Source organism: Paracoccidioides lutzii (assembly GCF_000150705.2).
Source record: "Paracoccidioides lutzii Pb01 unplaced genomic scaffold supercont2.2, whole genome shotgun sequence".
NCBI lineage: Eukaryota > Fungi > Ascomycota > Eurotiomycetes > Onygenales > Ajellomycetaceae > Paracoccidioides > Paracoccidioides lutzii.
The window spans coordinates 898,376-908,972 of NW_015440948.1; the positions used below are offsets into that span (position 1 = coordinate 898,376).

The 10,597-nt window shown below is 45.4% G+C and overlaps 5 protein-coding genes across 5 annotated transcripts; 2 read left to right on the forward strand and 3 right to left on the reverse strand.

Annotated features, from left to right (window-relative positions):
* Positions 1-767: 767 nt before the first annotated feature.
* On the reverse strand, positions 768-965 carry PAAG_00925 (hypothetical protein; the record flags this gene model as incomplete). Its single annotated transcript, XM_002797020.2, has 1 exon — positions 768-965. One exon carries the CDS (start codon positions 963-965, stop codon positions 768-770), a length of 198 nt encoding a protein of 65 aa, XP_002797066.2.
* A 1,092-nt stretch (positions 966-2,057) lies between these two features.
* PAAG_00926 (hypothetical protein) lies at positions 2,058-4,621 on the forward strand (the record flags this gene model as incomplete). The annotated part of the gene is made up of 9 exons (XM_002797021.2): positions 2,058-2,089; positions 2,195-2,237; positions 2,373-2,412; positions 2,488-2,574; positions 2,761-3,052; positions 3,100-3,308; positions 3,473-3,912; positions 4,017-4,211; positions 4,319-4,621. The coding sequence occupies 9 exons, from the start codon at positions 2,058-2,060 to the stop codon at positions 4,619-4,621; spliced, it is 1,641 nt and encodes a 546-aa protein (XP_002797067.1).
* Positions 4,622-6,000: 1,379 nt separating this feature from the next.
* Positions 6,001-8,165, reverse strand: PAAG_00927 (hypothetical protein; the record flags this gene model as incomplete). Its single annotated transcript, XM_015844183.1, has 5 exons — positions 6,001-6,383; positions 6,515-6,965; positions 7,056-7,396; positions 7,492-7,674; positions 7,769-8,165. 5 exons carry the CDS (start codon positions 8,163-8,165, stop codon positions 6,001-6,003), a joined length of 1,755 nt encoding a protein of 584 aa, XP_015700964.1.
* A 1,391-nt stretch (positions 8,166-9,556) lies between these two features.
* On the reverse strand, positions 9,557-10,017 carry PAAG_11188 (hypothetical protein; the record flags this gene model as incomplete). The annotated part of the gene is made up of 2 exons (XM_015846881.1): positions 9,557-9,785; positions 9,854-10,017. The coding sequence occupies 2 exons, from the start codon at positions 10,015-10,017 to the stop codon at positions 9,557-9,559; spliced, it is 393 nt and encodes a 130-aa protein (XP_015703488.1).
* A 241-nt stretch (positions 10,018-10,258) lies between these two features.
* PAAG_00928 (hypothetical protein) lies at positions 10,259-10,486 on the forward strand (the record flags this gene model as incomplete). The annotated part of the gene is made up of 1 exon (XM_002797023.2): positions 10,259-10,486. One exon carries the CDS (start codon positions 10,259-10,261, stop codon positions 10,484-10,486), a length of 228 nt encoding a protein of 75 aa, XP_002797069.2.
* Positions 10,487-10,597: the final 111 nt, after the last annotated feature.

Below are 10,597 nucleotides of genomic sequence, written 5' to 3' on the forward strand. Positions count from 1 at the left end.
CCCGTGCACTACACCAACATGCGTAACCCGAACACAGTCACTTTTTTCTCTCTTATTATGGTGCTGCTGCTCAGATTTGAAGGAATTGTAATACAACATATCAATGACTCTATCATGTTCCTGTTCACGGCTTACCAGGTATATATGTTCTTCACCTCTTAATCTCTCTGGCCATTGATGCATTGTTCCAACTTTTTTTTTTTTTTTTTTTTTAATTCGGGTTGTCTCGCGCCTGTCGCCAGATGGCAGAGAAAATGAAGAGTGAGTCAAAAGAAGCAGTGAAATTGCTATTCTGCTTCTTGAAAGCTCTTCTCCGGTCGTCAACTGATAACTTGTTGTGAGATGTGAGATGTGTTCTCGAGTTCTCTTTCAAAAGGCCATCATTACTGACAACTTGGTGCTGGGCGGTCCGTGGAGCAGCAAAACAGTGGCAGCATCGGAAGCATCCAGCCACTCACTTCAAAGTTATGTAGCAAGCGAATCTTTTTCAGAGTTTGCAAGGCAAAAGGCAGTTCGTCAAATAAAGTTAGAAGAGGAATTGAGAGCTCCTCAGAGCTAGCTTCTCATTCTTACAACAAATCTGAGCTTGTCCGAACTGTACATTCGCCCCGAATGGCATTCGCAAATGGTGTGCTTCCCTGGAGCCCAGCCATCATTAGCTAGTTTCCCTCCACTCCATATATTTGCCTTTCCGTATCATACGAAATGTGGCGATATCTTGCCGAAGGGGGAGTTAATCGTAAACTGCCAGCTTAAACCCTCGCTTTTCAATCCATCACCGAGTCATTCGAACCTGCGCTCACAAGCGAAATCGCCACACAGAGAACTGCATTTCTCTCAAATGCTGGTTCAGACGGGGGGTGTGGATAATTACGGAAATTCACAAGCATATTGCACGCATTTTCGGTAAGCCTAACGAAATAGCCGTTCATATCGAGCAAGGCGCGCCCGAGCAGGATTGCCATCGTTTGTTGATGGTGGAGGATAAGGAATCGGTTAATGACCCTGGAATAATAGCAGCAACTGGGGTATTTTACATCCCATGTTCCAGCAAGGCTTGCACTTGCATGCTTCTAGTTTTGATTTGTATTTAACTGGGGGGAATTGAAGTTGGACATAACTAACTGCATGCAATGGTCAAGATATATAACTACTACGTTTTGATGCAGCATTTTCATTGTCCAGATCACTCATCCCGTCAGTCCCTTACCTGATGTCGTCTAGTCATCCCAGCATCAATCCCGAAGAATAACTACACAGCCTCGCTCTCACCAGCCACACGGCAAGGAGAGAATACTTGACTAATCCGCTTTAGACCCTGCAAATAATAAAACATATGGTGGAGAAGAATTAAGAGGGAGCAAGTGTTAAAACCGAGCCACCAGCCACCAAGAAGCGGAAACTCTGGGATCTTGTTTCTGGCCTCTGGCTATCTTTTCCCCCGGGTAAATCCCCTCAACAAATCCAAGGGTTTAACCCGCAGAATGGATCGGTCGGGATGGAAGGTTTAGCACTAGCCACGGACCAGCCCAAGCGCAGGTCTCAGACCGAACCATGGCTCAAGTTTTGCTGTTGTGCCTGACAACATGGATTGGGAGAGTCAAAATAAACACTACTTACTTGTTCCTACGAATGCAACAACCGAGTTAGACACGGAAAAGAGATTCTTGGTATTTGTTATGTCGTTTCTTTGTCCAACCAAGGGCGCCCTGTGTGCTGGAGCGGGTCGATGCATCGATGCTATTCTGCAGATGCAGGGGATAATATGAAAATAACCACAGGGCGAGAGAGCTGCGATTCCTCTTTGGGTTTTGTGGTGTCGAGTTAATGTTCACATGCATTTTGTTAGTTTTTCGAAATAGAGTAATTAGTGATCTGGGTGGAACTTTTGACTTTTAAGGTCCGGGAGAGAAAGGTTTTTTCTCCGGTTGAAATTTCTGCTGTGATAAATGAAAATCAGGCGTAGTGATAGATATATTCTGGACTTGAGGATGAATGCCCCGATGAATATGCTGGGTAAAAAATAAATAAAATAAAATAACATAAAATAGGTCTTAATGGCTATCACCATTGGACTGTTGCATGTTCGGTAAGCTTCGTTAGCAGAAACTCCGGATTTCTTGATCAAGACCGTTCTGTCAGCCTTGTGCGTTGGGCAGCGAAGCCGGGATATTTTTCAGATTCAGACCCACAGCCCACTTGAAAACAAGAATGTATACTCCATGTATGTCCTTACTGTATGTACTTACTTGGATACCTGAGGACCAACAGGTTGAAGAACGGTTCGGGACATACGGAGTGCATAAATAATATTAGTTCCATCCAAGCCGTTTGCCCAGCTAAGTCGTTAATCGTTAATTGGTGACATCCAGTGTTTTGCCATTGATGCGCAAAATGAGAGAGAAATCCAGAGTCCCCATCCCAGGCCATTCCTTAACTAAACTTACAACTAAGAATTAGTTATAGTTAACTACTAGTAGCTATTAGTTAAACTTATTGGTAGACTGGCTGCATCCGCATCAGGTCAGCTTATAACTATTATTCTCGATCCCACCACCCACCGTCTCATCCCCGGTTCGCTTGGTTACAGTATCCCCTGGCCACCATTACACACTGTGTTTCAGGCCTCCCCTTCGCCAGGGATTTTTGCTCCAGCCGAGATCAAAACTTAATCCAACCTAACATACGACAGTGCAAGATAACTTTTTTCTCCCCCCCTCCACACTTTCATCATCACTACTATTTACTTCCTCTACCTAGGCTCCACGGACTGCTGCTCTTCCAACCCTCTCTTTCATCACTTGCTCGCCGCGGTTGCTGGGAGGGCGTTGGTCCACTGGTCTCACGGGGCTTGTCAACAACAGGCTCGTGACCTAGATTTAATTCCTATACCAACAACGCCAATCCCAATCCCATTCTATCCTTCTATTATTATCACCTCCTGCCCTCCTGGTCGAACACCTCATCCATCCTCATCAATTTCCATCCATAATATCCTTCGCAACAGGATTGCCAGCACCCGCAGCACCCGCGGATCTGAGGCTGACCCATCGTCCATCCAACCACCCTCCGCTGCACTGATCTCACCAATCTTGACAGAAATACCCTCCTGAAAGGCGCCGTGCTCCGTCCAGGAGCGAAGCCGCCAAGATACCTTACCACCCATCTCGCGCCTCGGTCCTGGGAGGGCGGGCTTTCGACTCCTCCATCCACCAATCCTCCCCCGGCTTCCGTGCCAAAGACGGCTATACAAACGTCTTCCCTCAAGAGCCCAGAATGTATCGGCCAAACTCACGCTGGACGTGGTCGTTCGTTATCATAACTTGCATCCAAGCTGCTATTATTCTTGGATTTGAGTCGTGAGTGCCGTTGTTCATTCCCCTGCAATCACGTATCTGCTTCTATATATATATATATATATATATTATATGTGCACATCCTAACTCAAAATTGCCCAAAAATGCCCTACCAGATACGTCTTTGCCCGTTTTCCAGAGCGAACTCAGAGGCAACTACGGCACTGCGGCCACATCACGAACAATTCCAACATTCCTAACCCTTTACATCTTCGGCTTCGTATACGAACTCATCCTAACCTACGATGCCCTACGGTTGAAAAACACCATTCAAGTCATCGGGATATGTCTCTGCAATGTCGGCCTGCTGATATACGGTGCTGTGCAAACGGACCAAATCCGTGAAGCCATCCTCGCACTAAACAGGGGACACAACATCGACAAGAAAATCTGGCCCGACGTGAAACCGTTTCTCGTTGCTATACCCATTATCATCGGCATTGGGTCCGTGCTCATGATGTTCGTTGCTTGGAAATTATATGATGAATTCGCCTGGACTATATATAAACATATTAGCGCTGATTTGCGGATGAAGCGTCGGTATCTAACATACCAGGTATTTGAAAAACGCTCTTCTTTGTGTCCTCTTTATACACACTTTATATATCTCTTAAAACTGTTGCACAGTTGTCAGTTTTGCTAATTGGCTGATATTCCCAGATCTATATCGCCCTCCTGAAATTTGATTTCTTCTTTTTCCTCGGCTTCACAGTTCAATTCGTGGTCATCGTCACCGACAAAAAGGCCACAGAATATATCCTCACAATCATCGCCATCCCCTTCACAATCTTAATCCTCCTAAGCGCAGCCTGGTCCACCCGCCGCGAAAATACCCCCGGAATGATTATCACCATTGTAAGCCGCACCCCAACCAGTCATCCTCCCCTTAAAGCAGCTCATCCTATCCCCATAATCAAAATCCATTTTTCTTTACCAACTCAACTAACACCCATTCCCCCCAGCTCCTCTATCACGGCGGCCTAGCCTACTTCCTCTTCAAGCTTGTGCGCATGTACACCCCTCCACGTATGGACGCCTACAAAGCCGCCCGCACATCCCTCACCTTCTTCACCGTCATCACCATCGCTCTGATCATCATGACCATCATCAACGCCTGTATCTGCACGAACAACTTCAACAAGGGCTTGAAACCGCACATTTCTAGCCGCAAGGTTAATAACGATGATGAGAAGCCGAATACGACGGAGTTGTCGACGAATATGAAGGTTGGTGAGCTGTTGCCAGTGAGGATGACGATTGATTAGAGAAAAGGGGTTGAGGGGATTTATTTTTGTTTTTTTCTTTCCTTTTCCTTCGGTGTGTATGTTGTGTTTTATTCTTTTTGGCCATGTTTCTTTTTCCGTCTATATGCGCTTCCCCGCTTTTGGTGTTTGATTTATTTTTGTATTCTGCGCGGATTGGACGGTGTGCAGGAAGGGAAAGAAAACTTGGAATCACCACCCTGCTATGAAAAAATGGATTACAAAAATCAAAGAGAGAAAGAGGATTGAATTCTCCTCAAACACATATACGCACTACATAATAATTATTCCCCACCCAACCCCACCCAACCCCATTTTCTCCACTCTCCTCCCTTAACTTCAGACCCACGTTGTGCTCGTTTTGCTAGAATATACAGAGAAACAAATACCCAGACGCAACTCATTGACATTTAAATAATCAACCAACCACCTGGAGTGGGTCTATCTTCAGATTTTTTTGTTATTTTATTTTATTTTATTTTATTTTTGTTTCTGATTTGGATTTGTGATATATATCTCCCCCAGGTTGCCTATGATTTTTGAACTCAAGCTTTTTCTTTTGCTGGTTTTTGATTTTCTGCTGAATGGGATAATGTGTCCGTCCTGTTCTAGTTAATGTACTCCTACCATGTCATAGCAATATTATGCTAATGACAGCAGCTTGATGCTAAGCAGTTTTCATGATAGGTTTTCTGTTATTGATTCTTTTTCTCCTGGTTCTTTTGGCTGGGAATGATTTTGGAACTCCATACATACAGCAAGCACCCAATCAACTCCTCTTTGGTCTTTATTTTATTTTTATTTTTTTTTGATGCCTCAAGTTAGCTGGTATCTATATTGATAGTGGACGTTATCGATTGCTAGTGCTTTTTTGATTGTCAGAGAAAACTTGGATGATATATGAATTCCTTCTACTCGATTTTTATTTATTAGATATCTCCTCCATTAAGAACACAAAATAACGTTCATGTTTAGGACATATTTGATTTTATATGGCACAAAGTTCTTCTCTTCTGAGGGTTATTTGTTCAATCGACTTGTTCAGTCGAACTCAATGAAAAAGAAGAACAGGTCATGATATTAATACTGATTGAGGAAAATGAAATCCATTTCCAAAATTCATACAACACCCAACTTCGCGATCAAAGTCATGTTATGATATCATATCATATCATATCATAACTGAAAGCTAAAATTCAAGTCACGCAAATGAGAAATGATTCCATCCCCATCCAACGCCTCATATCCTCCAAGTACCACACTGCCCACAATACCTCTCTCGAGAGCCACCATTCCCATTCCCATCTCCATTCCCACCCTCATCTTCACATCCTCAACCCATTTCCTCAAACCCACCAAACCACGCCCCACCCCTCACCTCCCTAACCCCTCCTTTCCAACAAAACTTCAAAAGGCGGCGGTTTCGCCGTGAAATACGTCCGATAGCCCGGCTCCTGCTCATCGAAGAGGGGAAATCGGGAAGCACCCGTTCCATTTGCAGAGGCGTTTATATGCGTTTGTTCCACTGAGTGCAAGCGGATGGTAAAAGTCCGGAAAAGCAGAGCGGTCACTAGGCGCATCTCCACGAAGGCTAGCGCTTTGCCGGCGCAGGAGTGGGCGCCGATTAGGAAGGGGTGGAAGGCTTCTTTGTGCAGGATTAGGCTGGAGTCCGCGGTGGAGGTTGGGGACGTGGAAGTGGAGGTGGAATTGGGGGCGAGCCAGCGTTCGGGGATGAAGGAGTTTGGGTGTTTGAAATTGCGAGGGTCTAGATTGTGTGTAAGGTATAATTAGATCCATGTGTTTTGTACGTACAGCACTAAAAATGGGAATGGGGTGATATGAGCTCTTAAGGTGAGTTGTTTGATAACCATTTTGGTCCTAATAACAGAATCTTACCCCGATGCAGTGTATATGTAGGCGTGGACACGAGCGTGTCGCCGGGAATCCATTTGCCTGCGATCCATGCACCTTCGGGCGGCGTCATGCGTTGCATGTTGCCGGGGACCGCGGGATATAAACGGAGAGCTTCGTTGATGCAGCCGTCCATGAACGGGGAGCTGTTGGCAGACAAATTTTGATATGAGAGATCCTCAGCATCTGTCCGGATGCCGTCCAGTTCCTGCTGGAGCAGTGATTGCTTCTCCGGGTAGATTGCTAGGAGATAGATGAGGGCGGAGAGGGATGAAGAAGTCGTTTCGCTACCGGCGACAATGGCGAGTTCGGATTCGAAGAAAAGGTCCCTGGGGATGGAGAAGTCGTCGAAGATGAGCGGGGGGGAGGAGAAGGGCGAGTCTGGGGAGTCATCGTTTAGGAGGTGAGTGAAAAGGTCATGGAGGGTTGTTGTTTGCTGGTTATTGGTCGTGATGGTTAACAATGGTTACACACTGCATTTATGTGTATTTCCGTTATGTGTAAAGAGGATGTATAGAGTAGTTACCTTCATCCGCTCTCTGAGCCGTCCCACGCTATGCTTTAAACGTTTCGCCCACAACCCGCGAATGATGGGAAGAGTCCGGAAAAGAATGTACGTCCACGGGAGGCTTAGGAGGATTCCAAGCAGGGGTTTAGCTTCGGCTAATGTTATAAGAATATCTCCTGGTTTTCCGCTTTTTACCATGTTAAACAAGTTGCTAAATGCAACATCGCCAATGACGTCGAAGGCGAAGAAGTCCATCCACTGGGTTATCTCGATAGGCTTGCCATTCCGTGTTCTCGCAGACAGCTGGGAAATGAGTTCTGTGCAGTAATCCACTATCCGTGGCTCGTACGTGGACAGAGCTGGAGATAATTATGTACTCTGGTTAATATGTATGTGACTGGTTAAAGTATGAGAGTGGCTAACAGGGAGAGGTTGAAGATGATGGCTTGTTCACCTTTCATACCGAGTCCACGGTCCCATAATCTCCTCCGCCTTGCATGAGCTGTATTGTCGCGGATCATTTGCAGAGATCGGGAAGGATAATTGATATCGTAGAATGGTCCCTTGATACACACAGTCCCTGGGCCGTGAATATCACGAATGGCATCGACATGGCTGATTGAGATTTCTCGTGGGCCTGGTGATACATAAGTAGTGAGTCTTATGCAACTTGGTCTCCTTACATCAACTAGCACTACTCCGTAAAAGTGTGTTGAAAATGTGTAACTAACGAATGCGGACAAAATCTCCATGCTTCTTGTGAAGTTTGTTTATTTCTATGGGCAGCTTGTATCCAGGAAGAGAGACTTTAACGGTCCACCACGCGCTCAATTTCGCACCCAACGGACCCGGGAATGCCTTGAGAGGATGAAAGAAAACACGATAGAGGCTGATGCTCCCAAAAAGCCCGGTCATATAGCTTATCCAGAAGGCCGACACCAATAACAGCGGATCGCGGACGGACAGCTTCGCCAGTGCAAGGACCACAATAGGGCTGAGGAGGCCTATGGCATAGGCATAGGTTGCCGCAAGAGTTGGAACATGCCGCTCCCATTCACCCTGTTTGAAGAGCTGCAAATGAGATACAACTCCAAGAATGATGCTTGTGGTGCACAAGAGTGGCAACATCTTGTTTTCTTTCTCTCCTTGCTTTTGCGACTTCCTGTTGAAGGGAGGGAATAATTTTTGGCCACACGCATTCGAGTCTATCTACCATAAGTTGAAGAGGGCAGCAGCAGAGCTAAGACCGAAAAGCGATCCAGACAATATTCCAACAGTTTTAAAAAACTGGCGACTGCCACATCTGCTGCTGTCATTAAAATCGAGTGAGGTAAAAATGGGGTGAAGATAACACAGATGAACGAGCCATCGAACTCATAAACCCTAGAGTCAACTGAACCGGTTGGTTTCAGCTAGTAATAAATGTGCCTTCGCAAGTTTCATCGATTAGAGATGGGGTCGTTTTCAGAATGAGCTTAGTATTAACTTTCATGTCGTATTGCTCCGCGATAATTCGGCGGAGGCCATGTCAGCAGCCTCCAGAATAGTTAAATTTTATTAACCCCAGAATATGCGTCACCGTGAACCGTGCTCGCATCCTATATTCTGACGTCCCCGGGCCGTCTTCTCGGCTTTTGTGGTATCTTTTACGCACAGATTTCAGATGCAACCGCTGATTTAGCAATATCTAGCAGTAGGTAGTAATAATAATATGTCCATGTTCTGGGTCTCATGTCATTTCATAGCTGACAGCAAGGATATCATTGACCAGCACACTTGGCTCAGTCTTCCAAGTCCCGAAGGATTGAAAGTGAACTCCGTGTAAAACTTTGTTCACCTGCACTTCAAGGCGTTCTAGAGTGATTATACCGGTTTGATTTTCGGTGATATCATTCTTCAGAGTGCTGTGGGGTGATGATGCACAGGTTGCTAGCAATCCTTGCCGACAGGTGGTTGAGGAACCTTAAAAATGTCCGTGTCCCCCGAGAGAGGTTGCGTTCTGCTGACGTTCCTAACCATCCCTCATCCCGGGTTATTCTGATTATAAGAACTAGAATAGACATTTCTTCCCACACTTTAATATTATTTAATAATAGAAGTTCATCTGACTCGATTTTGCAAAAAAGTTGATATGGACAGATACGAGTTGAGTCATGTGATACTATTTGTTGGTTCACCCGAAAGGTTACCACTGCTCATCGTCTGTGGGATATATTTGCAGTTATCCAACGTTTTAACGACTTGAAGTTCACATCAACTGATGCTTCATATACAGCAGTGAGATGGTTCCTCCACTGTACGAGCAATAGGAATTTTAACTTTGCGTTGGAACTTCCGAACCCCTGTCTGTTCATTGAGCGCCCAATGTTCAGAGATAGCACATCGGGATATTCATTTGATACAGAAACCTATTCAACCAAGGGCAAATACTTCCGCAGATTCCTGGGCCCATAATTTTTGTTCTATACACTGACATCATTCCTCCCTCCTAGATGATAATGTCACAGGTATTGAATCTGTCATTGCATCTCGCGTCTCTCTTGGATCCGCTGTTGGTAATGCTCGCCATCAACAATCTCGAGCTCTTCTTGTTTGTCTTGTAAGGCAGATTTGCATGTTGTCATGCCAATATTGTGAATGATGGCGATATCAATGTCGTTATGGTTGATATAAGAGGCATTGACTGAGCGAACCATGGGGCGATACGAGCTGGCCTTAGAAATTCGAGTCCCGACAGATCCCCTGTCCCTGGCTGGTGAAAAGCGCCAAGGGACAGGCAATAAAAGAGAGTTGATGAGAGATTCTGTAGCTGCTACAGCATCTGAGGACGACCAATAGGTGCAGCTAGAGCATTTGGTAATATCCTGAAGCTCAAAAAGCCCGTTTTACAGAAAGTGGGGTTTGGCCTAAAGCCAGCGCTCTGTTGAAGATGCGCTTGAAGAGCTTCGCTGGACTTCGAATTCAGACTGCATTCCTCCATGCTGAAATCGTCGAGGAGCTCTCAAATCATCCAGGATTTGGAATGATTCTTCTGGTGTGCAGCGTATGCACTCTGCTTTCCTGTTCGCTCTCATCAAGAACGAATTTTAGCAAATTCCGGATAAGGCATTGGGTGACACGGTATGATAGCCACTCGTTTACTCCTAAAGATATATGGAATAAACTCAGCAGTTCATCCACTCCAGCCTATGTCATCCCCTTATTCCTAACTAGCAATCAACATGGCATATTATGTGTTAGATGACGTTAAACTGGATAGCAAAACTGCACCAAATCTGAACCTGACAAGAGATCGATGGATTGTGGGCGGCTATTGGTGGTGTCATGATTGGAAACGTTCCTCCAAGAACCACAGAAATGAACGGGAGCATAGCCTCAGTGGTGTTGCTTTGCCGGGTAAGGAATTGGAGAGAGCTGCCATACTGGACCTGGAGGACTGTACCCAATAAAATACGCAAAACGTGAATTTTCATGGCGAGAAAATCGAAGGTTTTAGGCTTCTAGTACTGGAATATGCCGTGAGTGCCTAACCCACCCTAGCCTTCGCAATATTTGTGACT